Source organism: Elgaria multicarinata, chromosome 17, assembly GCF_023053635.1.
Source record: "Elgaria multicarinata webbii isolate HBS135686 ecotype San Diego chromosome 17, rElgMul1.1.pri, whole genome shotgun sequence".
Lineage (NCBI taxonomy): Eukaryota > Metazoa > Chordata > Lepidosauria > Squamata > Anguidae > Elgaria > Elgaria multicarinata.
The window spans coordinates 24,878,938-24,906,319 of NC_086187.1; the positions used below are offsets into that span (position 1 = coordinate 24,878,938).

Sequence of the window (27,382 nt, forward strand, 5' to 3'; positions counted from 1 at the left end):
AAAGGGGCTGTCAAGGCAAATTTTATTTCAGATGGCACTATATTTATTGTTCGTCACAAGAGAAAATATACCTTCTGGAAATACCTTTGAAGCCTGCAAGCTCGAGGTTAAAGTGCTTTTAGGCAGAGAAGGGGCTAGGAGGTGTGAGGTGCCCACATTAGGCAGTCTATGTTGACCTGTCTGTCCCCTTCATCCCTTCATTTGTATAAATGCTTTGAGTCAAAAGGAGTAGTTGGTGATGCCGGTTCTTCTGGTCCAGTGTGACGGCAGTCGCCTTCCCTGTTCTCCTTCATTAACTCAATTTCTGTAGCCTAAAGCTCTCTTTTGGTTTCACCTGATGAGCCGTCGCCAGCCTTTCCTGTCTGACCTTTCAGTACCACGAGTGTTCTGAACAGTTCCTCAGCATTTCCAGCAGGTATTCTCACCTTCATTTTCACACCACCTTGAGTTTATATACTCTTCCTCAGCCCTCCTAGGTTATTAAGTGTTTGACGGTTCGACAGCCGTGTCAGAGGCAGCCTCAGAATCCAGGTGTGCCAGTGGTATCGATGCGTTAGTCTTACAAGTGCTATTTTTGAAGTGCAACTCTTTTCATTAAGGGTGGGGCGGTATGGGGGGGGGTGACAACCTCTTTTGAGATCCTGTCTTACATGGGCAAAATACATTGATAACTCCTCCTGACTGGCTTCGTCCCCTAAGGGGACGCTTGCCAGAGAAGCGTTTCGGTACTGTTAAGTTAGCAAACATGGACAGATTTATCTCAATTATTCATAGGACATCGTTGAGAAGAGAGAGTTCAGATCATAAAGGCCCTTCCTGGAATTTGACAGTGTACAATGAGGAAGCTCTCACTGTCCAAATCAGAGAGGTCTTGACAAGGGATGCTGATTTCTTAAGCACGCATTGCTTATATGTCGTATTAAACGCTGCCTATGAGCCTCCATACAGATGGGCCTGCTGTAACGTAAGTTGAGGTGGCTCCCTCAGCCGGTAGAGTTGGAACCCACGGGGAACAATTCTCAGTTTCTCTGTGCCTTCATTGCAGGTTCTTCTCAAGAACGTCATATTGACAGGGAAAGAGATGCCGTTCGGATTTCTTTCCTCAGGCACGAACATGTTAGACTAATCCCGAGTAGCTGTAATTATAGCTTTCTGTTGCCACCCTTAGATCAGGGACTCTTGGCTTCACAGACTAAAGAGTTGGGAGCCAATGTTAGAGTATTTATTTATTTATTTATTTATTTATTTATTTATTTATTTATTTATTTATTTATTTATTTATTTATTTATTTATTTATTTATTTATTTATTTATTTATTGCATTTCTATACCACCCAATAGCTGAAGCTCTCCGGGTGGTTCACAAAAAGAAGAAGAGTAGTGGTCTTATAGGCCCCTTCCAACTCTACTCTTCTATTCTATGACTAGGAATGGGGAAATGTGGGTTCAATTCCCCATTGAGCCAAGGAGCTAACTAGGTGAGTTTGGCCAATTGTCCCTCTAAGAAGGGGGATGTCCTTCCTCCAAGCACATGACCCTCCCTGGGTTGTTGTTAAAATGAGGGAGTGGGATGTACTTTAAAGAAGGGAAAACATACTAAAATATATTAAATTATTCACAAGGGAGCCTTTATAGCTGTTGTTGTGGCAGCGTCTTCTTCTTCTTCTTCTTCTTCTTCTTCTTCTTCTTCATCATCATCATCATCATCATATCAATATTTGTCGTGGTTTCAAAGGTTTCTTCAGCTTGCTTTTACTTGCAGTGATGCAGCAGACAGCATCAAAGAGCTTCCTTGGGATTTTTATGCTTGCTTTTATTCCACCGGACTGTGGTTGCTTTCTTGGCTTAACATGACTTTCCCTCCCTATTAAGTCTCACGGACATAATGAGATGTACATCAAGTATTTCATCACCCTCCTAATCACAATATGTACCTTGCACTGTAGACAAGAATCTCCTGGTTGGTTTGTTTTTACAAAAAAAAATACAATTGGCATTTCATTCCCTTCCCTGCCGAACTTGCTATGCATTTTCCACTTTCCCAGTTAATGCCAGATATTTGAAGGACAGGCACATAGATTGAATTGCAAGAAAAAGGATTTAGTCTAAACACAAGGAAGTGATTCCTGATGGTCAAAGGTGCTTGATAGTGGAACACCACCTTCTGGGAGACTCCTTTGTTAGATATTTTTATGCAGAGGCTGGATGGCCACCTATCAGGAATGCTGTAGCCAGGGATTTCCAGTATTGGCAGGGGACTACATTTTATGCATGTATGCCATCACATATGCTGTGCTTATACCGTTCTGTTTCATTGCGGGCATATGTGGTGGGGAGCTATGGTGACCAGTCGCAGCTCCTCTGGCGCATTGGATACCTGTAGATGCTTATTATGTGGGTGCATACACACAGGGGACTGCCTTAATCCCTAACCTGCAAGCATCCCATGCAAAATATTAAATGGCTCTTGATCCTTAAGAATCCTTCTTTATTCATTTGTGTGTGTGTAGCTGCTGTTACTAAATTGTGCATGGGGAAGCTATTAAAACTGAACTCTGTATGCTGTGTAGGATGCCATCTCATCTAAATGCTGTTTTGATGTGGTAAACATCGAATCTGTGTGAGTATGTAGTGCTCACAGTTTGCCCTGTGCTCAGATACGACCTCACCAGAGCTTGTGTTAGTGTTCAGCTCAGCTCTTGTTTCCAGAGTTGCTTGTTGCTGTTTTTTTATCTTTAATCACTTTCCAAAGAGTCTTCAGTGAGCTGTTTTTGTTTGAGTTGTTCCCCCCCTGTTGTTTTGCATTTATAACATGGCAGAGGCTGTAGTATGCATACATTTCCCTCTATGAGCTACGTGCCTTTCTAGCTAAAGACTTCATTTAAAGCAAATGTTTTCCCCATTTCAATATTTTTGTTTAATTATAATTGTCAACACTGGAGTCAGAGGTGTGGAAACAGAAAAGAACAGTGGGGAAACTACCTAATCTCTCAGGAGGGAAGAGGGGGTAGAATGCTATTTCTATGCCAACTGGAACATGCAACCTGCATGTATGGAAGGAGAAGGTAAATGTTTTCGTTTTCTTCCTTCCCCTATGTCATCAGACACTTGATGGGATGAGAGCAATCCTGGATTCCTACGACAGTGAGCTGGGCCCATCGGAGCATTCTCCACAGCGCAACTTCCGTGTGCGAGAGGTTCTGGAAATGGTGCAGAAAGTCGAAGCCCACTGTAATGAAATCAAGGTAATGTTGAGGCACCAGGCACGCCGGGATGCGAATCACTTTCAGGGAGAGGAAGCAGTTGCTAGGGGAGATGTGGCTCACCCCACCTCACCCCACCTGGTTTGTTCTTTGATTAAGTAGAATTAACGTTTGCTCCTTGGTTAAGTGGAAAATCGAATGCAACCCTAGTTCTTGACATCTTCTCAGGGCTGCATCTGCCTTGATATTCAGAGGAGAAGAAATACGGAGATGGAATGTGGAGAAATATGGGATGAACCGTCTTAGTGAAAAGACACTTGTGGTACAATGGATGGAGCGCTGGGCCTGGACTTGCAGTGCTGGGTTCAGGTTTTAGTTCAGCCCTGCACTTCAGCAAGTCAAAATCTTGGTTCTCAATTTGTAAACAAATTTGTGTCTCAGTAGCTATTTACCGTGAGTCCTTCATGCCGAGAAGCATTGTGCCAATGAATACCAGTGGCTGGAGGGAGAACAGTAAAGAATCATAGAATAGTAGAGTTGGAAGGGGCCTACAAGGCCATGGAGTCCAACTCTCTGCTCAATGCAGGAATCCACTCTAAAGCATCCCTGACAGATGGCTGTCCAGCTGCCTCTTGAAAGCCTCAAGTATAGGAGAGCTCACAACCTCCCTAGGTAACTGGTTCCATTGTCGTACTGCTCTAACCATCAGGAAGTTTTTCCTGATGTCCAGCTGGAATCTGGCTTCCTGAGGGGAGGGGACTGTATGATGGTAATCTAGGTGGGCCTGTGGGCTTTTACATTCTTAACATGTTTAAATTATAAAACGTGTTAAAGACATTAAAGGTGATACAGAAACGATTTAGCTGAAATCTGCCCAAAACAGATTGAGCAGAGGGAGAGCAGAGGGATTGGAGAAGTACAAAATTGTCTTATCAGCGGGCCTGCTTCTTTTGTGCTTTTGTGGTCTTAAAGGCTGTATTGTGAATTGAAGCAAGTTAGTAAAAGTTTTACCCAGTCTTCAGGGGGGATGAATAGATACAGCTTCAGCTGTGCTTTGCCGTTTGCCTTCTTAAATAACTTCACATAGTCTTCCCCTGCAATGCATGGGTGATTTTTTTTAGTTCGTTCTCCCACTGTTTCCTATTAAGGTGGTTTAAATGCCTCTATTCACTCAGTCTCAATAGCCATCCAGATTTCACACCTTTTTGCTTATAGAAGAAAAAGTATTTTTCTGTCTTCCCTGTTTTGTTACCAGTCTGTCCACCTCCTCCAAAGGAAAAAAAAATGGAGAAAAAAAATAAACCATTTTAAAAAATGTTTTTGTGTTAAACAGTACAATGCCAGATGATAAAGAGCTGTTACTAGTTGCTGACACAATGTGTGTGAGAGAGAAATAAGGGGTCTCGAATTTTGTCCCAAAAATCTAGCATTCAGAACCTCCAATTTACCTATAGGGTGTGCTATAGGATAGATAACAGACATGCCATACAAATAATTTCTCAATCATCTTCATTCACTCTTTTGAATTAGCCCACCTGACCTCACACCTCCTTGTAAAGCCCTTTGATTTCTCTGCAAAACTTTATTTTAGAGCAAAATTTTCATGACATAATTGCTGTCTTTCTACATCTTTATCCTCCTTCCCTTCCCCTTTCTAAATTTGCATTATGATAAAAAATAAGATGTAATTTGCTCCCTGTGTTTTGTTTTGTTTTTCCTTCCTGTGAAGGCCTGCACCATAAGAAAGAGGGGAGGTGAGCAAGCCAGCTAATACAGGCCAAGTGGATGTCTGTAATCCTTGGCTGTCTCCATTAAACAGCCCTGTAACCTCTGGGATTTAATTAATGGCCCAGCTAACAGTATATACTGGATAGTGTGATACGGCACTTGAAATCTGGGTGAATAACAAGGTCTCAAGTGGTGTTTTTCCAAAACAAAATTAGCTTTTATTTAACATTTTAATAAGCCAACAAGAAAAAATAGCTTTTGAGAAAAGGCTTTGAGGAAAAAGAACCAATTTTATAACAGTTTGAAGCAAATGATCAAATAAAAATGGAGATAAATGTATCCAGCTAGACCTATTCTAGATTGTTTCCATGACCCAGCAAATACTTATCGTGACTAACTACTCTATTTTCCAGCTTTGCTTTTATACAGTATTGTCACTTGCTTTCCTAACCCTTTAGCCAATCAGAAGGAGAGTGGAATTCTGGTTATGTCCGTATTTTCTCTTAATTGCTTGGTTTCTATAATGAACCATTGACCCTCCTGTGAGCTCATTTCCCTCCTTAACTGACAGATTCCTGAGCTGAATTTTAATTCTCCTGTACAGAACATCTGCCTGTGACCTTTTCACCCTCCTGTGCAAAAACTAATCAGTTCACAACCCAAAACCCAATCTCAAGATGGTTAAAAGTTCCATTCCTTTTTAAAAATTTCCTTTGTAATAAAACAAAAAAAACCTATCCTTTAGATCAGCGTTCCCCCCCCCCCCAACCATGGTGCCCTTCAATTGTTGTTGGATTCTAACTCCCTTCAGAACCAGCCAGGATGACCAATGGTTTGGAATGTTGGGAGTTGTAGTCCAAATCATCTTGAGGGCATCTAGTTGGGAAATGCTTCTGTGGCATCCAGGTGATTTGGACAACATTCTTCTAAAGCGGTTTGACGGGTTCTCTTGAGCAAGCAAAAGAAGTAAGTAGTGCCACAGTTGTTTTATAGCACAAAGACAGTTTACATGGCCACCATTTATATATATCCCAGGTGCTGGCACAGTTCACATGGCGGCACAAAATCCTTCCCTCTTGACAGATCCAAATCAACTTCAATCTCCATGCCATCAGACATTCCCACGGATCACCTGATTCACACTTGCCGTTACCCGCATGATGGAGATTTTGTCTATTGCACGAAATGTGGCCCTGGCCTCAAGGAATGTATGAGCCGGGGTTGAGATGGTCAGTCAAGTCACCTGTGCTTGTTTAGATGCATCTTTGTGTTCATAACACTGTGTAAGCACACTCTTCACAAGCAAAGCTTACCCCTTGACCGAAGTTTATGAGAGTTGTTTTGAGAGAGCCATGTTGATGAGGATAAATTTAGGCGTTGGGAAGGTTAATGCCAGTTACACATTGCCATAAATGTAACTCCATTAATGGTCCTTTCATTACAACACATTTGGCTCGGCATGAAGCATTAATGAAGAGAGATTTCCAGGGCAGACTGACACCTTCAGTAGTCCACGGCATTTTTTACACTGAAAGATTTATACTCTCTAGGAGCTCCGCATGTACTCTAATTGGTTAATTATGAGCCTGGCAGTTTCCGCACATCAAATGCCATATGTCCTAGTTTTGTTCTCTCAAGAGATTATCGTGGGGGTTGTGGTCCTCTCCTAGTGACCCAAAAACTCATTAACCATGTATTCTCACCTCTTTCTAGTCCCTAATAGCTGTGGCACATCTGTTGGTACTGGGATCTTGGCACTGCCGTTGCTTGTAACAATCACCATAAAATAGACCTTTGCAAAGTGTTAAGCTGCCCCCCCCCATTCCGCCTTAAAAGTCTATGAGTGGATGTGATAAAATATTTATCTGGGCAGTTAACAGCTTCTTCTCCTCCTCATGCTAGCAGTCCGCCTGCCAACCACTGCATTTCTCACATACTCTTGGCTTTTCTTCCTAGGCAAATCTTGGTATAAATCAAGCCTCAAATGCAGTGTGTGGCCTCTCCTAGGATGCCCGGTGTGAACAGCAACCACAGGTTTATAAGTGTGTCCTTCTACTTGAGCAACCTTATGGCGCACTTGTTGTATCAGTAAAGCGGCAATGAATTCTATACTTCTTCTCAGCCTCTCTTCCTGCTTCCCCAGTCTCCAAAGTCATATGATTTTGGTTATTCAGTTCTTTTTCACGTGTTCCATTGTACGGCACATGGTAGTGGTGGTGAGTTGCTGGCATGAAGATGCAGGAAAACTGTAGCCTGGCAGATGCCCAGGCCTGTGTGCTAGCAGAGTCCTTAAGCTCCCTTCCCTCCCTCCAGTGGCTGGAGTGCTGGCAAGTCCTGGGAGCAGGAAGAGGCACATTCTGGCTGGCAGTCAAACAGTAGAGGAATCGCCTCATCGTTCCCTCTGAGATGAGTTGCCCAACTGAGTTCAGCCAAATCTGTCACTTTTGAATGTAAAATATGTAATACACTCACTGCCTGACCTTGAAAATATTAGCATTATCATTATTTAGTGTTCGTCGTTTACTGTATTTATATCTTGCTCTTCTGCTAATAGTGCACTCAGGGTGGCATACATAAATGAAAACAGAATACATTCGTCGCCAAATAACATAGTAAGAGCCAGACTGAAAACAGTGCAATCTTAAAAAAAAAAAGCAATCAATATAAAACAGTTTTAAAAAACACACAGCAGAAATTGTGCATTAAAATCCTGTTAAAACAATAATAAAAAATGCTTAGATTTTTTTTTAAAAAAAGAAGAACGAGGAAGCTGGCTGGATCTCCACCAGAAGGGATATTCCAGAGCTGCTGGTGCCAACACTGAGAAGGCCCTGTCTCTTGTGCTCACCCACTCCATGATTCAGGATAAGAGCAAAGCAAGCATGGCCTCTGACGTACATCTTACAGCCCAGGCAGGTCCTGATGCTATGAAGCAGGCAGTGCCATGGGGTTCATAGAATAGTAGAGCTGGAAGGGGCCTACAAGGCCATCGAGTCCAACCCCCTGCTCAATGCAGGAATCCACCCTAAAGCATCCCTGACAGATGGCTGTCCAGCTGCCTCTTGAAGGCCTCTAGTGTGGGAGAGCCCACAACCTCCCTAGGTCACTGGTTCCATTGTCGTACTGTTCTAACAGGCAGGACGTTTTTCCTGATCATAGAATCATAGAATAGTAGAGTTGGAAGGGGCCTCTAAGGCCATCCAGTCCAACCCCCTGCTCAATGCAGGAATCCACCCTAAAGCATCCCTGACAGATGGCTGTCCAGCTGCCTCTTGAAGGCCTCTAGTGTGGGAGAGCCCACCACCTCCCAGGGTTCTTCTTCGTGGTCTCTGTGCATCACACATATGGGCTCTGCGCCTGCGCAGGGCCAGGTTCGGAAACTTGTCAAGCTGAAAATCTTTTAGGCGGGAACCCCTCCCCCACCGTCCACTGAGCATACTCAGGGGTTCCCGCCTAATCCCCTCAGCTCTCTTCAACCGCCTGTGGGTCAACAGCGTTTGGAGCCTTCTCTTGGTATAGTGCGTTTTTGTTATACCATAGCTGAAAAATCTATCAATTTTTCCTTCTTTCTCTTGTTTCTCCAGTTTTCTATCTTTCCTATTTAAAAAAAAAAAAGTTTGTTCGTCGGTGTCTTGGTGTCTATGGCACATCAAGGCCTCTTCAAGAAGTGTTCCAGTTGTGGACACAAAATAGCACAAACCGATGGACATTCTTTGTGCTTGCTCTGCTTGGGGGAGACTCATGTTGTAGAGTCTCTTGAAGGACTCTCGTGTGGGAGAGCCCACAACCTCCCATGGTAACTATTCCATTGTCGTACCGCTCTAACAGTCAGGAAGTTTTTCCTGATGTCCAGCCGGAATCTGGCTTCCTGTAACTTGAGCCCATTATTCCGTGTCCTGCACTCTGGGAGGATCGAGAAGAGATGATTCTCAGGACAGCAGTGATCAGTATCTTGTCTTGAATTGACTCACTTCAGCAATGACTCTGGTGGCCCAGAGAATAGGGAATTACCTGCAGGGCTTCTGGTTGAACCCCATGGCAGCTGACACGCTCTGTTGTTATTCTTCATATCCAGGAAGTGATGATGAAGAATTAACCCGAGTGAGAGCTGTGGATGAACAGGTATAATTTCTAACAGGTCTCCCATTGCTACTTAATAGGTTTCTGTCTGCGAACATAGCTTTGGATGAAAAACGTTTTTAGTGACATTTACTTCCATCTGAGGGAAGATAGAGGCTTTGTGTTACTTTGGATTTTTAAACCTTTTGTCCCCCCTGCCCTCCGGCCTTTTATCCCCTGCGACCTTATTGCGCCACCTTCTCTATGACAACAGTGACAGGCAGCAAAGCGTTGCAGGTGCTTCATCCCTTTCCCTGGATGCTCACGAAGTGCAGGTTGGGTCCCATGGGCCCTCCCTGCCGTTCCAAAGTGGCAACTCTCTTACTTGTCTGTCCCATTATTAACAATAAAACATCCTCTAGTGTGTGCATGCATGCCTGTGGCAGAGGGGAGAATACCTTTTTCTTCAGTTTATGCTAATAATCTCTTTGCTTCAGCTGTTTTGGTCCTTTGACGTACAGCCTTTCTTCCCTTTTCTGCCCTCAATTACTGCATGTTAATTTCAGATTGATTTACACAGAAATTTAACAGTAAATCATATGAAATGCATTCAGATAGCTCTTTATTTTAGAACTGCTTAGCAGCCTTGTGCACAAAAGCTTCTTAATTCGCAGGAATAGGAGGTCACCCTAGACTTTTGGGTTGGGTCCTTTTCTTTGGGGCTGGCAGGAGGCTCAGCTCAAATGCTAAACTTTCGCAGATATTACGGCATTCATATTCCTCTGTGCACTGCCTAGCATGGTTATTTCCATAACGTAGCCCAGAAAAGCTGAAGTTTGGGTTGTCTCAACAGGGTGGGGTGTATGCTGGTGTTCAAAATCAGAAAAAGATATTTGGAAAATTCCATGAGGAAATCAAGTCACTGGAAAACCTTAGAGTGTGTGTGCTTGTGTGTGCACACAAACACACACTCAGAGACTTAAACTGGCTGAAGTTGTGCTGTAAAGGCAATTTAATTAAAATTGCAATAGCGGACTTCGTTGCTGCAGACAGTTGTGTGCGTTCAGATAGCTCTCTGTTTTGGAACTGCTTAGCAGCCCAGTGCACAAAAGCTTCTTAAGTCTCAGGAATAGGAGGTCATCCTAGACTTGGGGGTGGGTGGGTCCTTTTCTTTGGGGCTAGCAGGAAGCTCAGCTCGAATGCTAAACTTCTCTCAGTGTAACTCTTTCCATGAACCTGTTCTTTGCCTCTGAGGAGATGGCCTTGCATTCAGTTGAAAGGGATCTGTTGCCTGGTAGCCTATTGAGCTAACATTTCTATGAGTTGCAGTTGCAAGGCAACCATCTGGTTGGTAGTCTACATCTTCGGAAGACGTAAGAAGGGCCCTGCTGGATGAGACCATGGTTCCATCTAGTCCAGCATTCTGTTCACACAGTGGCCAACCAGCTGTTGACCAGAGACCAACAAAGCAGGACACGGTGCAACACCACCCTCCCACCCATGTTCCCCAGCAACTGGAATACATTGGGATACCGTCTCTGATACTGGAGATAGTAACACAGGCAAAGACCTTTCCCCCTCCACTCTGGATCCATGCTGCTGCTGCTGGTGATCATGATTAGCAATATATCTACACTACACATTTACACAAATCCTGAAGTAGTTTGCAAACAAATACAATGAATACTTTACAATAAATTGTACTACATCACAGACTGGTATATATTGGTGCTGCTCTCCAGTTCTGGGGCAAGGGAGTAGACATGCGTGTATGTAAACTGCTGTTGTTTACAGGTCAATCTTGGCTCCTCTCTTCCAGACCGCGCTGGTGCCGTCAGTCAGGGCAACGCTAATTCTGCTTCAAAGGTTGGATCCAGTCTCTGCGCTGTGCTTTGTACCTCACCCTTGCTGAGCCGTCTGGCTGGGCTGGGCTTTCCGGTGAAATTAATGCTGTTGGGGCTGAAGGCGCATGTGGCTCACAGTCGGGAATAGCTGTAAAATGCCTCTGCACTTGACAAGGCATCGCTCTAAGGACACGCACGCACCAGTGTGCTCGCTTTTAACACACGTTTGAGGGAGTGTTTGCTTAACAGATGTATATGTCTTCGTGTAGACCAGCTGCCCTACGTTTAAAGGTCTGTTAGCTCATCTGGGCAGGGCAAACTAAAAGTGGTGAGCGCCCCAGGAGTGCTGCTGGTTCGTAATTGTGGCTTTGCCAACCTCCAGTGCCTTTCCCGCCCCCCCAGCTCCTTGGTATTTATTTATTTTATTTATTTATTTATTACATTTTTATACCGCCCAATAGCCGAAGCTCTCTGGGCGGTACACTCGCATGGTCCTATCTGCCCGCTGCCCCAAATCCTTTGCTAATCATAGAGGATGGTTTTCAACTTGTGTCACAGTGAGCTCCTACCCAAGGCCAGAAGAAGAATGGTTTCTTGCAGGGCCCAGTGAAACAGAGGACAAGCAAATTCAAGGGGAATGGAGAGAGCATGGCGGTGGCACTCTAGTGAATCAGAAAGCCTAAACTTCAGCATAAGCATAGTCAATATTGCCACACACAATATGGTATTTTAGGATTGAAATAGTGATATATGGTTTCTGAGCCCCCTCCCCCATGACAACAGAGGGGTTGGGGCCGGAAGAAGGACTTTGGCTTCTGTCGGCTGATTTGCTCAGTTCCTAGAGAGGGACAGAGCAGGCAGGGCCGTAAGCAACCAGCAGGCCCTAGGGACGGAGGGTTGGGAAATGTGGGGCAGCAAGAGAAGATTAAGAAGCCTGAAAGTGGACAGCCCATCGAGAAGAGCAAATGAGCAGACAAGGGAGGTGAAATTTTGGCTGACGTCCTTTGCTTTAGCATTGCATGAAGGCTTTGATATTCCTGATTCTACCAAGGCACTTATTGGGGAGGGACAGGGGACAAATCCGAAAACTCTTCACCTCCCTAAACTTGCTTTACGCTTTGGGAACCATCAATTGATATAGTACTTCTAGCATGAAAAATATTTATACCAAGCCTGTGATTGGTATCTGTGTTTTATAGATGGGGGGCGGGGAGAAATGAGGAATGAGTAAATGCCCTGACCCCAAGGCCATCCAGGGTATCCATGGCTGACAGAGCATGTTCTGTTTCATTTATTTTCCGGACTTGTATTCTGCTATTCTATAGCAAAAGTAAGGCAGTAAAAATTACAGTAAAACAAGACAATCCACAACATTTTTTTTTTAAAAAAAAAAAGTTCAAAAACCACCTGACAGCAAAAATCGCAGCAACAAATCTTGATACAGAGTAATTTGTGTGTGTGTGTGAAGGTGTGTGAAGGTGTGTGTGTGTAAAGGTATGTGTGTGTAAACCCTGGTGGGACTAGAGTCTTTTCTGCCTGGCAAAAAGTAAGCAGCTACGGAGCTTGGTGTAATTCTCTTGGGAGGTTATTTCAAACTTTAAGCATCACAGGTAAAAGACTCTGTCGGTTTTTTTCATCCACCTCCTTCCTTGGCTGTACTAATAACACATGAAAGCTTGTGAGTTTCACCTCAGAAGTGGATCTTAGTGCTCAAACGTGTTTATATGGGAAGAGGAGATGCTGAAATACACACGTACCAGTTTTTTTTTAAAAAAGGTAAGAAACCAGCCCCTTAAATGAAGCCTGGAAGCCAACTGGTAACCAATGAACGCTTTACACAATTAGAGTAATGCGCCCCAGCCCCATTTTGGACCAACTGAAGCTTTGAACCATCTTCGAAGGCAGCTCTACATCAACAGTTTATGCCTGGGTTCATATACCCACTGACATGCGTCCTGATTTTAGATCCATTTGCTAGGGTGACCCTATGAAAAGGAGGACAGGGCTCCTGTATCTTTAACAGTTGCATAGAAAAGGGAATTTCAGCAGGTGTCGTTTGTATATATGGAGAACATGGTGAAATTCCCTCTTCATCACAACAGTTAAAGCTGCAGGAGCTATACTAGAGTTACCAGATTTAAAAGAGGGCAGGGCACTGTATGATAAATAAATAAAAAATAAAAAAATAAAAATATATACAAACAACACCTGCTGAAATTCCCTTTTCTATACAACTGTTAAAGATACAGGAGCCCTGTCCTCCTTTTCATAGGGTCACCCTACATTTGCTCACCCACCAACTGTTCTGGCAACAGCAGCATTGTCCTGTGTGATGTTCTAGCAAGGCCTCTAGCTAATTTGCTAGCAAGCACATGCTTATCTAGAAGAGGGTTTTAACGTGTATTTATTCCCACTCCCCCTTTTTTAAGCTCCCCAAATGGTTTTGTTCTCAGTGGATCCTCTTCCTTGGATTAAAAGCCATGTAGAGATGGTTGCCTTAAATGCTTTTCTTATGGTTTATTTGACTAAGCAGCCCACCCACCCACCCACCCCTGCCGCCCAATAACAGCACTTCCTTGCGTGGCCCTTTTTACCATCTCTTCCTTTTGCTGTCTTCTTTTGAAATGTTAACTATGTACCCCATTTAAAGTGGTCTTGTCAGCAACAGCCGTGGCGCACGTCAGCATTTCTAGAAGCTCCCCCCCATCCCCAACCTGGGAGTTCGGCTCAACTCCTTAAGTCTACCTGGCTGTGGGAGACTAGCGGATGATAACAGACTCTGGCTTCTATAGAGGATTTAAAATTGGGTTCTTTTCCAAGCAAGGTTTGGAAGGAGGAGATAACTAATGTTTATTTACTATTCATTCACGTTTTGTCAGAAGGGGGGGACGCAGCTTCGGTGTGGGGGCCCAAGTATTTGAATGTGGCAGTGTTGGGAGAGCGTGCCCATCTGCAACTGGAGATAGACCATTTAAAATGTGATGCTTTGCCATTACAGAGGTGTGTGTGGGGTGTGTGTTTATGTGTAGTGTTTGCACACCTTCAGCCAGTTCCCACCAGATGGCAGCAAAGAAAGGCTTCTTGGTTAAGAGAGCTTCTTTTCATGTTGCATGGCTTCATAGAATCATAGAATAGGTAGTTGAGTTGGAAGGGGCCTACAAGGCCATCGAGTCCAACCCCCTGCTCAATGCAGGAATCCACCCTAAAGCATCCCTGACAGAGGGTTGTCCAGCTGCCTCTTGAATGCCTCTAGTGTGGGAGAGCCCACAACCTCCCTAGGTAACTGGTTCCATTGTCATACTGCTCTAACAGTCAGGAAGTTTTTCCTGATGTCCAGCCGGAATCTGGCTTCCTTTAACTTGAGCCCGTTATTCCGTGTCCTGCACTCTGGAAGGATCGAGAAGAGATCCTGGCCCTCCTCTGTGTGACAACCTTTTAAGTATTTGAAAAGTGCTATCATGTCTCCCCTCAATCCTCTCCTCTCCAGACTAAACTTGCCCAGCTGTTTCAGTCTCTCCTCATAGGGCTTTGTTTCCAGACCCCTGATCATCCCGGTTGCCCTCCTCTGAACACGCTCCAGCTTGTCTGCGTCCTTCTTGAATTGTGGAGCCCAGAACTGGACACAATACTCTAGATGAGGCCTCACCAGGGCCAAATAGAGAGGAACCAGTACCTCACGCGATTTGGAAGCTGTACTCCTATTTATGCAGCCCAAAATAGCATTTGCCTTTCTTGCAGCCATATCCCACTGTTGGCTCATATTCCGCTTGCGATCTACAACAATTCCAAGATCCTTCTTGTTTGTAGTATTGCTGAGCCAAGTATCCCCCATCTTGTAACTGTGCCTTTGGTTTCTATTTCCTAGATGTAGAACTTGGCATTTATCCCTATTAAATTTCATTCTGTTGTTTTCAGCACAGTTCTCCAGCCTATCAAGATCCCTTTGAAGTGCTGACTTATAAGTAGGGGGCCGTTGGGGCTTGCTGTGGGCTGTAAGCAGCCTTGGAGCTGGAAGATCCTTCTGAACGGAAGCCCCTAGAGCAGGGATGGGCAGCTACTTTAGCTTCTGGTGCTGAATTTTTCCAGTCAAACAGTTCAGGGCCTCTTCATCCCCCATGTTGCTGTCACTGCCCTTTGGCTCGGGGAGGATTCTCTTTGATTAATGGAATCGTCATTATCATTGCTATTAATTAATACTAATAAAATAATAAATTTTTTTTTTTTTTTTTAGTAGCTTGGAGTGCAGTCTTACAGGATTAACACTCGTACGATGCAGGGCTCTGATGTTGGAGCGGTCCATCGATCCTAAGGCCCACTGGTAAGAGTGGGTGAGAAGCCTGTTCCTCCCAGACAACGTTTAACATTAATGCAGGCTGCTGAGCTTGTCTTAATCGACTTGCCTTGCTGTGAGTGGGGAAGGAAACTGAGAGGCCTGTGGATCCAGTGGATTCATGGCCTCTCCTCTTCCTTCTCCTCCATACCCACTGGCACACGCCCTTTTCTCTGTCCCCATCCTGTTCCAAAGACATGACACCAACCTTGCGGGAGGAGCCACCATGGCCCTTGCCACAACAGCTGGGAGGGACAAGTGGCCCGTGGGGAGAAATTCCTTCTCAGATCCCTCCCTCCAAGTTGTAGCTCTTATCTACAGTCTGGTAGTGGGGAGAGGGGGATCGCAGCATTTTATGGCTGTCAGCACATGTGCATGCTTCAGAAGAACAGGACTTGAGCATGGCATGAAGAAATCAAGGCATGCAAAACATAATTCTGAACTGATCATATCAGTATCCTGTGTTTGGTGTGTGAGGAGTGAGAAGAGATAGGACTTTAAGGGACTTGGGATTGTTGTTTTAAATATAAAAATAAGCAGGTTTGATCTAAATTGAAATACCAAAGATCTGTTCAGTTTCAATGAACTTTACTTTGTGTTCTGTTACCACAAACCACATGTCAGCTCGGATTTATTACCTGCTATTTTACACAGTGTAAAAACATCTAACAATACACCTGCAGTTCAGTACCTCAACAATAGAACCTATTTCCCCCCTGTTTTTATTCTGTTTTTATTTTTCATTTTATTTTATTCTGTTTTTATTTTTCATTTTATCTTGTACACCGCTCTGAAATTTTCAATGGGGAGCGGTATATAAATATTGTAAATAAATAAATAAATAAATATATCCCGGCAGAGAGCCATTATTTGACTCAAGTTGCAACTGTGCTCTGTGCAGCAAGGAAAGGAGGTGCAATCTTATGCACTGTGGCTCTATTCTAACTCAAAAGTTTCAACCCTTCAAAACTACCATTCTTCAGCAGTCAGTTTGCTGAATCGTCTCAGGTATACAGAGGCAACTCAACAGAGAGGACCGGTTCATTGTTCTTCAACTGATGGGTCAAATGTGTCATGCATGGACTTCAAGCAGGTCAGGGTACTTTTGGAAGCACTTCTATTAAAATACATCAAAACGGAATCAAAATCTTTTGTCCATCATGGACACATTTTTGATTGATGAAATCAGTTAATCAACTTAACAGTGAAATCATATTTAGAAGTAAGTCAAATTGAGGTCATTGTGTAAGTGGCTAAAGGACTTCAGCCTAAATCGTGCAGCCATACCAAATCTAAGCTTACCATTGCTGCTAGTAAGTGATTTGTGACTTGGTCATATAACTGCTCCTGGCTGGCACAGGAGTAGAAAAACTTGTCATACAGTGGCTCTGCACCCATGTCTAAATGGGATTATTCCCCTTTATATAGTGGGGAGTGCAAGATAAGGCTTACTCATGCTCTCAGACATGTAGAATATGAAAAAGCAAAACTATTTTCTAGAGTCTTTTGCTGAGCCACCAGCAAACACTAAATTGCAGATAAAAATCAATTATATTCCACAAAAAACTGTACAAGGTCTTGCGGACTTTGTCTGGCTCTATTCAGTTCTTTGGGCTTTGCCATTTATCCATTTGGCTTCATCAGTGCTAAAGTCAAACAAGTTTTGGTCGGTGAAAAAGCTTTTTAGCAAACAAAGCTTTGTGGTTTAGAGCAAATCGGCAGTCATTCTACAGACTTGGCAAAGCACTTTCTCAGATGTTACTTTACAATGCTTGACAAAGTAAGTAGTAATGTAGAACGTTTCTCTTAGAGTTTATATAAATTGCAGTTTACATGGTATTTAACCTTGCCGTGGTTGAAAAGAATTTATGACCTTCAGAACGACTTGCATTGGAAGGGCCAAACAGAAGCAACTAAGATTATGCAGATTGATAAAGTTTGGCAACAATACAGGCTATTACAGATTATGAGATACCACTTAGCCCCAAAGTAGTCTTATTTGGCTGTATTTATTTATTTATTTATTTATTTATTACATTTTTATACCGCCCGATAGCCGAAGCTCTCTGGGCGGTTCACAAAAATTAAAACCATAATAAAACAACCAACACTTTAAAAACACAAATACAAAATACAGTATAAAAAGCACAACCAGGATAAAACCACGCAGCAAAAATTGATATAAGATTAAAATACAGAGTTAGAACAGTAAAATTTAAATTTAAGTTAAAATTAAGTGTTAAAATACTGAGAGAATAAAAAGGTCTTCAGCTGGCGACGAAAGGAGTATAGTGTAGGCGCCAGGCGGACCTCTCTGGGGAGCTCATTCCACAACCGGGGTGCCACAGTGGAGGAAGCCCTCCTCCTAGTAGCCGCCTGCCTCACTTCCTTTGGCAGGGGCTCACAGAGAAGGGCCCCTGTAAATGAACTTAAGGTCCGGGCAGGTACATATGGGAGGAGGCATTCCTTCAAATAACCTGGCCCCAAACTGTTTAGGGCTTTGAATCAGCACTTTGAATCAGGCCCGGACCTGGACTGGCAGCCAATGAAGTTGTAAAAGGACTGGCATAATGTGGTCTCGCTGGCCAGTCCCTGTTAGTAAATGGGCTGCCCTGTTTTGTACCAGCTGAAGTTTCTGGACCGTTTTCAAAGGCAGCCCTACATATAACGCATTGCAGTAATCCAAACGAGAGGTTATCAGAGCATGGATAACTGTAGCAAGGCTATCTCTGTCCAGATAAGGGTGTAGTTGGTATATCAACCTAAGCTGATAAAAGGTGCTCTTTGCCACTGAATTCACCTGTGCCTCAAGTGACAGTTCTGGATCCAAGAGCACCCCCAAACTACGGACCTGATCCTTTAGGGAGAGTGCAACCCCATCCAGGACAGGGCAAACATCACCTCGCCGGACAGATGAACCACCCGCTAACAGTACCTCCGTCTTGTCTGGATTGAGTCTCAGTTTATTAGCCCTCATCCAGTCCATTACGTGCCCAGGCACTGGTTCAGAACAGTCACTGCCTCACCTGGGTTTGATGAAAAGGAAAGGTAGAGCTGGGTATCATCCGCATATTGATGACACCTCAGTCCACATCTCCGGATAACCTCCCCCAGCGGCTTCATGTATATGTTAAACAGCATAGGGGATAAGATAGAGCCCTGTGGAACTCCATGGCTTAGGAGCCACGGCACAGAGCAATAATCCCCCAGCACCACCTTCTGGAATCGGCCATCCAAGTAGGAGCGGAACCACTGCAACGCAGTACCTCCAACTCCCAGCTCAGACAACCTATCCAGAAGGATACCATGGTTGATGGTATCGAAGGCCGCTGAGAGGTCCAGGAGAACCAACAGGGTCGCACTCCCCCTGTCCCTCTCCCGGCAAAGGTCATCCCACAGGGCAACCAAGGCAGCTGCCGTTAATTAAGAACACTCATGCAATTGCTTGTTTCTGTAAATGTATATGATAAAAGCACCTAAGAGAAGGCACCGCAATGCAAAGTTTTGTAGATTTTTAAAAGTAGCGTTGCAAGTGGGATTGCAGTCATTCCAGCCGTTTCTCTATGAATCGTATTTCTGTTAAAGGAAGGAGCTGTAAACCTGGCTAGAGAATGGAGTGCCATTTATAGTCATAGTTCAAACATCATGGTTTTTAATTCATTCATTTCCGCCCGTCACCCTGTCACACACGCTCGCCCGTTTGTATTACCTTTGGATCATGAGGGCTGCCCTTTTGAATCTAGAAGAAGCCTACGTCCACAGCATCTTTATATAGCGCTCCACACCTGCTTTTGTATTCTCTGTCTATTATTGCTATTAGCGTCAATGCTAATTTCCGTTTATCGGAGAGAAGAGCTTGACTTGCCCTTGACATCCAGCGCTGCGCCTCAGCGTGGGAAGGATCAAGGACGGAAAAGAGAGAACCTCCTAAGAAGAATCTCATCCAAGTGTCCTCATCTGGGCTGTGATGCTCTAAGTTGCTTTATGGCATAGATCCAAACAGAAAAGTGCATTTTAGTTATGCTCCCCAAGTTTCCTCTACTTCCATTAGCACGTGTGTCATTGGCTGTTAATAGCATCTCTGAATAGGCAGCCTTCATGTATGGAGGTGTTTCTCCTTGACTGCAGTGTTTAGACGCTTTAATGACAAGAAACGTTAAACATGGAGATTTGAAAAGATTTAAAATATAATAAAAACCCCTTGCTTGCTTCATTTACTTTGTAGGAGGTTTTTTGTTGACTGCCTCTGTGTGTGCTTATTGCAGTGGAGAATGCAAAATTGACCACTTGCTTTTACTCCGGGCCCAGCAGGGCCCAGAGTTTGCCTATTGATTGACAGGACCTAGCTAGCAGCCGACAGATCCTCATCGCATGTGATTGGCTTGTCAGCTTCAGGTAATTGGCATGCAGAAAGCGGCGTGATTGAGTTTTGCTGAGCTTGCGTCAGTGACATATGGATTGCACCGGGTTGATGATGCAGAGCTGTAGGGGCCTTATCAGAGCGTTCGATGCAGATCTAATAGGAGAGCCTTACAGGCTGTAGGACAGCCTCATGAAAACTGTGATGACACCAGAGATTTTAATAGCTAGAACAATGATCTATCTGGACAATGAAAGCCAGCAAGTTGTGGTGGTTGGAGCAGGGGAAGGCAGCGAGGTGCCTGCAGGCACCAATGTTTTGCTGGACAGCTTTCTTGGCACTTTCCCAGGTGTCCTACCCCTCCCACTTATCAAATAATAATAATAATAATAATAATAATAATAATAATAATAATAATAATAATAATGCATTTTCTTACTCGTATCTGGGGTCAATTCTCAACAAAATGAAGGCCTCTAGCTGTTTCCATCTCCAATCTCCATGAATGCCTCTGGTGTACATGATGGGGCTCAGAGACTTCCTTAGGAAAAGGAGGCTACAGGTGGCTGCAGACCAAGCTTTCACCTGCAGCACACACAGGTGCCAAGAAAAAGACATTGAAAACCATGGGTTGATAGCAACTGTTGAGTGTGCTGACCAGTCACTCATCCTCAGCCTAACCTTCCTCACAGGGTTATTGTGAAAATAACACAGAGAGGAGGAAGACCATGTATGCTGCTCTGGGCTCATTGGAGAAAAGGTAGGATATAAATGTAACAAATAAAAATGAACAGATCGAACTGCTCCAATTAAACCCGTTTCTCCTGTAGCATAGTTTAAAAACTCCAGATATTTATTTGTTGGTCTGTTACATTTTTATCCTGACTTCCTCTAAGGAACTCTGGATTATGTATGTGATCCCCCCCCTTCTTTTTAATGCTGTGAACAATCTTGTGAGGTAGGTTAAGTTGAGAGATCATGACTGGGCTGTGTTTACCCAGTGAGCTTCATGGTAGCTTGGGAATTTGAGTCTGGTTCTTCACGGTCCGAGTCTACCTCTAACTACTGCGTCATACGTACTTTATGTTGTGTGTTTTTGTCTTCTAATGGGAAATGGCTGGACGATCTCAGTGGCACATTTTTACTTATATAGTTTGAGTGAGTTTGCCTTATAAGCTCCACTTGTCTGTGGAACACTTTATGGACTTCACACCTATGCGAAGCAAATCAGCAACTCAAAGTTAACTTGAGCTGGGTTTTGGAAATGCAAATACATGTATGGATCTTTTTCTTTCTTTTTAATGTCATGGTCCCTGGAGGACAAAAGACTCTTTCTCATTTTACCTTACATTTTAGTCCATGGTCCGTACAGTGCTAGCACCCACGTTTCATGTTGCACGTGTTAAAATAGTAGAAGAGCTGTGACCACAATTAAGTTGTGTCTATACACGAAGCACAACAAAGGTTTTTGCACGTACCTGCTTCTTAGAAAAGGGTGCTGAGAATCTGGAAATCACTTTGCAGAGCCGTGACTTCCTTGGAAGGAGGCACAGGTGTAAATCTTTCCATCGCTTCATTTTTTAGATATAGGATCTGACAGTCAAATGTAACGTAGGAAGTGCCCCATGGCCCTGCTAGTACGAAGACTTGTCTTTCCTCTTTTGTGCCCATATTTTAGATGCCAGCCTTATGTCAGCTCCATCAAGGTGCTAGTCTTGAGCCAGAGAGTGCTCTCTTTCTGCAAATCAAGGTATGGGATCACAGCTTAATTTAACCTCTATCTCACAGAGCACTGCACCATGGCTGAATTCTAATTTCCAAGGTACCAGGTATTGTGTTATGCCTGATAACGCCAGTTGTCACTGTCACTAGACTGAGAAGGTTTCTATTCCTCAGTGCCCTGTATCGCAAGTAGCCCTTCCATTCTTCCTTTAAGGTATGGCTGACTTTCTCTACCCCATTTTAAATAGCTTTGGCAAGTTTATACAGAAGTGTGTTACATTCCCTTTGCTCCTTCTAGCAACTTTTTTCTTTCCAAACCCAGCCTTGTTGCGTTCCCTCGACAAGTTGTTTTAGCTCCCTCTGTGCCTTTCCAGCTTACCCTTTCTCAATGTGCTTGTATCTCTCCATTCTGTTTCTCCTATTTATAGACTAACTTCCTTCAGTAGCAGTCAATTAGAACAGCGGTGAATTCTTTAAAAGGAGGATGCCAGGAGGGAATATATTTGTTGATTTGCCTGTTCCCGAGGAGGCAGATTGATAGTTTACTTCAAGCCCTTGCGGCACATTTAAAATTCTCTTGGGCTTTGTTGATTTTGAAATACATTTTCGTATTTATTTATTTTTTGAAAACTATATAAAAAAGGACTCTGCTCCTTTCCATGTGGTGGAGGATGCAAAAATGTCAACCAGGCAAGCAAGGAGGGTGTCACCTCCCTCCAGACATTAACATCAAGGGGCCATGATGAAATTTCCTGCCATATTTTCTATTCATTTTAGATTTGTATCCCACTTTTGCCGAAAGCTCTCACAGCATCGTGGCCTCTCCCGCAGTAGAGGCATTCAAGATGCAGCTGGACAGCCATCTGTCAGGGATGCTTTAAGGTGGATTCCTGCATTGAGCAGGGGTGGCCTTAAGAGGCCCCTTCCAACTCTGTTATTCTATGATTCTATGAAAATACAACTCCATTTTAAAACCTTGTGATGCAAAATTTAAAGGACCATAGATGAGACACCTTGGTGGGTGGAGAAGTGGCAAATGGGTTGGAAAACCGAATTCCAAAGTACTAAACGCACCCAAAAGTGGGGATTGGGGGTGGCGGAGAGGACCAGATATTAGACAAGGAGGAGAAGCACTAGCTGAGGACAGGCTCAAGGAGACCGAGGGCGTGAAGATGACGACCAGGTTATCCCTGAGTTGTAAACACAACCTGCAATCTTCAGGCGGTTGCCTAGTAATGTTGTTGGGACTTCTCCAAATAAATGTGTTTAAAGAATGTTTGCCCTGCTTTTTCACCTTGTGCATCGGGCCTGTGTTGGGCTGACCCCTCTCTCAGAGAAGTAAATTAAGCACATGGCTCATTCTAGGAGATCTGCACTGGGGAGTTCTATAAACAAGCTTTTCCTCCACCCTGAGGAATGGGTTACAAAAACCACGTCGTCGGAGCAAACACTCATTGGCCAGTCATAACTGGAGGGCAGGCTGTAATTACATAGCAATTCCAGAGAGCTGATTAGGTTTTACTCACCCTGCCCTTTTATTAGATGATACAGCTCCCTTACCTGATTTTGACTGGAAGCAACATCCTAGGTGTGTGATGATGTTCCACTCTTTCCAAACTATACGTTGTTTCAACACTAAAGGGGATTTTTTGTCAAGTAATTATGACCCATTATGTCTTACTGAGATGTAGTGGATGCCTGCAAGGAACTGTGGATGAATAACTGATCTAGCCACTGGGAGGGGGGCTATGGATGCAGTTATAACGTGGAAGGAACAGCTATAATAATATTACAGATCTCATCTGTATAAGCTACGATAATATTACAAATCTCATCTGTCTTTAATACTTGCAGCATTACAAAGTGCAGGTAGATCATAATTCCTACCATATTTTGAATTCTTACCATGGTACAAGAGGTTCTGGAACACAAACAGCCTAGGTTTGCAACTGAGGTCTTTAATGCTGTTGAGGAATCTTTGGCGGTGAGTCAGTGCAGTCTTCTGTCCCTTTGAGGTGGTGGAGCTGCATAACTTGAAAATTAAAGGATTGATCTTTAATAGGTGTGAAGAGCTTGCCTATTGTTAGGGAGCTGCAACATCTGAAAGGAGGGAAATGAGGGGGGAAATCTATCAGGGTATAGCTGAACCCCATTGTAGTTGTGGTGGTGTGTGTGCAGGGAGAACGTCAAACAGCATATGGCGCACGGATATGTTCCTGCACATGGATCATCTCAGTGTAGAAAAAAGGCAACATTTGAAGTGGCCCTCGTACCCTCACACAATCTCTTTCAGTCTTTGACTGTTACGGTATACACATAATACAAATAACCCTTTCCTTCCAAAACATCTACTTCAATGAGACCTAGGAGTTGTAGGCCGCCTGTTACCAGTCCCAGTCAACCAGCTCCTGCAGTTTGTGCTAATTTAGCAGGAAACGCTTGGGCTTTCCCTTACTGCTGAGTTATCCTGATGCCTGGTACAACGCCAACCCTCTTTCTATCCATTTTGGCCAGGGAAGAGGACAAGAGAGGCTTATGGTAGGTTGTTAGTTGGACTGAAAATATACCTATGTTTAGCTGGATGCATCATTGACAGAGGAGCATCCTTGTTGTCTCTGTTGCCTGCTAAGAATGTAAATTTGCCAGCTGGGGTTGTGTGTATGTGTGTGTGTGTGAGAGAGAGAGAGAGATGGGAACAATTTGTGCACCCAGGAGGGGAGTGCTTTAGCATCGAGCTTCTCTTGTAGAGTTCCAGAGATGTCGAATGACTCCCTTGGAGTCCATCAGCACCAGAGAGGTTCACTCAGCTGTGACTGCAAGATGCTGTTCTAGCTGCCATGCAACTCCAGCAGCAGTCGACTTGGCAGAGTTTCATCAGTCATGTTGGCTTTTTCTGTCAAGGGAGCTGGAACTTGGCATTTTTGCTTGGCAGCATGTTACCTCCCTGAAGGCGATGGTGCCATTGGCTTGGAATAGAGGTTCTCTACTGTTTGTGTTTGTGTGTGCCCGTGCGCGTGGGGGACGCAAAGCATAGCATTCCCGGAAGACTGTGGCTGATCCGTTTGATCTCCGTATTTGTCTTCCATCTAGCCAAGGCTTTTGAAGAAAACAAGAAGAGTAAATGAGCAAGGTTTTGCATTGGGCTTTTCTCCACGGACATTTAGAATGCCCATTGGTAGATCGTTGTTACTCATCCATAGCCTCTGGAAGTGGGCAGGTTATGCATTTATGTAAGTAATTGGAGGCCAGAGCCCAGCAGTGTTCCCCGAGGACAAGAGATGCTATGACCTGGTTCGCATGTCACAACAACCTGGGCTCTTTTTTTAAAAACCCTGGGTTTTTGTGAACGAAGCGGGATCAAGCAAGAATGCTGCTGCAGCCGGTTGGAGTTAATCAACTCAGGGACACCCCATCCCTGGGTTGTCGATCATGACATGTGAACCAAGTATTCTGGGTTGCTGGGGGAGAGACAACCAAGAATTATAACCCACGGTTTAAAAAACGCAAAGCCCCCCGGGTTGTTGTGACGTTCAAACTGGGCCTATGGGACTGTGGTATCTTCTGCTTCTCAGGTAGCTTGAAGAGTAAGATGTTGTCATATATCCAGGAAGCACCATCAACCCCAATCCCAAAGATGCATGCTCTTGACTTCACATGTTTGTTGCAGCTCTTGGAATGCATTAAATCACAGTTATGCCGTAACTCAGCTTGGTTTCTGTGGCAGCTATGTGTAAACTCTCAAAACATGTGGTGATTGTTGGGGTTTTCACCCCTCACCTCTGTATGAGGATTGCAAAATGGATGACTCGCTTCATCCCTGGCAAGTTATCAAAGTTTCCCCTTCTGTTTCTCAACACCTGCAGCAATACATTAGATAAAATCTCCCTCCTTTTTCTGACTTGTGTGCTTTGCTTCTCGGGCAATCATAACTCTTGGGATCCTTAAAGCAGATTGGAAAATGTGTAGCACACGCTAAACTTTCCCCCTGTTTTTCTGCTGTTGTTGTTTTGAGCAAGTCTGAGAGTGAGTGAACAGCCTTTGAAGCTGTTGGTTGGTGACTTGGCATGGATGATTATCCTTTATTACCACCTACTTTGGGGGGGTATTTGTCCAAGATGGAAATTGGCATTGCTTTGTGGTGACTGCTAAAAGGCAGTCAAATGCTAGCAGTTCACACATCCAGGTGTTAACTACAATTTCCACATGAATTATGGGTCTACTCACCCTGATCATTGCTAATCGATAGCTTTGAAATAAAACTCAGCCAAACATGGCAGCCCCATTCTGTAAGGCGTTGTCACTCACACTGTTTGATCTCTGAATCGGTCTTTCTTTTTTATTTAAACGGATTGGGTATTTTATTTTATTTTTGTCAAGTGTGGTATGAAAGGACTTATTCAGTAGCTTCTCCTAGCTGTCGAAATGTATTTTGCATAGTGCTATAAATTGGCATGTTTTACTGGTGGAAATTACGTTTCATACCAGCTTTCATAATATTTTAATACAGTGAATTGTGCTATGCAAATAAACTGAAGTCTAGTAGAGTAACTGTGGGAACTTACTTTTGTCACAATCCTTTTCCACCCACACAATTGAGCTGTTCGCAGCTGTTTGAATTCAGAACCCCGCCTCTCCTGCAGTAAAACCAGGAAATGTATGAAAACATCACACATAAGAGTGAATGTATTGTTCTGTATTTTTTAAAAAATAACTTTTAGAACTGTTTGGCATATTTTTCAAACGAAAAACCTGTGACCACCAAATATCAAAATCGGTAATCTTTAGCTGGAAATGCTGATAGTGGACAATTTCCGTTCTATAATGTCTTTGGGAAGTCAACTCCTTCTGCAGAACGTTCCTTGCTTTAGGCTTGATTCTCAGATGAAAAGAACTGATTTTGCTGAACTTGGGAGAAGAGAAAAGAAAATAGAACAGTTACCCTGCCTTTGCTGGCCTTCAATGTTTTTGGACTCCAATACCCTTATACAAATCTATGGTGCAACCACTCTTAGAATACTGTGTACTGTTCTGGTCACCACACCTAAAAAAGGATATGATTGAGCTGGAAAAAGTGCAGAAGAGGGCAACTAAATTGATTAAGGGGCTGGAGAATACCCCCTATAAGGGATGGTTACAACAGCTGGGATTGTTTAGCTTGGAGAAAAGGAGGCTAAGGGGAGACATGACAGAGGTGTACAAAATTATGTATGGTGTGGAGAATGTGGACAGGGAGACATTTTTCTCCCTCTCTCAAAATACTAGAACCCAGAGTCATCCCATGAAGCTGATTGGTGGGAGATCCAGGACAAATAAAAGGAAGTACTTCTTCACACAGGGCATTGTTAAATTATGGAACTCACTACCACAAGATGTGGTGATGGCCACCAATCTGGATGGCTTCAAGAGGGGGTTGGATAAATTCCTGGAGGCGAAGGCTATCCATGGCTACTAGCCCTGATGGTTGCGTGCTATCTCCAGTATTCGAGGCAGTAAGCCTGTGTGCACCAGTTGCTGGGGAACCTGGGTGGGAGGGTGCTGTTGCACCATGTCCTGCTTGTCCATCCCTGGCCGATGGCTGGTTGGCCACCCTTAGTCTGACCCAGCAGGGCACTTCTTATGTTCTTATGTTCTTAATGTCTTCTCATCCCTTGCCATGCTGGATGGAGCTGATGGGGGTTTGAGGCCAATAACATCTGGAGAAATACAGGTGTTCTGCCCCTGGTCTATAGTGAGGCAGTGCTTTTTCATCAAGGACTGTGATCATGTCACAGTAGCTGCAAGATTAAAAAGAGTGGTTTTTTGGGGGGAATGTACTGGAGCTCCATAGCAAACACCCACTTGCTTAGCTTTATTGAAGTTCCATGCTTTCGAATGAAGATGCTGAAATAGCATTAGCTTGTGATTCTCCAGAATAATTTTATGAGGTACTTTTTATCGAAAATGCAGAGACAATGAAGTGGCTCCCAGATATTGATCAAACTTGACTGAGCTTCATTTCAAAAACCACTTTCTGTAAAGAGATTCATATTGGGTCTGTGACCTTGTAGGCAAAGAGGCCAATAATCACCCAAATTGACTTGCTTGGTCTGCATACAGCTGTCCAGTTAAGAAGGAGGAAAAGCACCGTGGATACGTT

General features: G+C 43.9%; 1 protein-coding gene across 1 annotated transcript in view; it reads left to right on the forward strand.

Annotated features, from left to right (window-relative positions):
- MAD1L1 (mitotic arrest deficient 1 like 1) overlaps positions 1–27,382 on the forward strand; it is a 466,163-nt gene that overhangs the window by 160,144 nt on the left and 278,637 nt on the right. Inside the window, exon 12 of the mRNA XM_063143631.1 lies at positions 3,105–3,245. Coding sequence (XP_062999701.1) covers positions 3,105–3,245 — 141 coding nt within the window. The remainder of the gene's footprint in view (positions 1–3,104; positions 3,246–27,382) is intronic.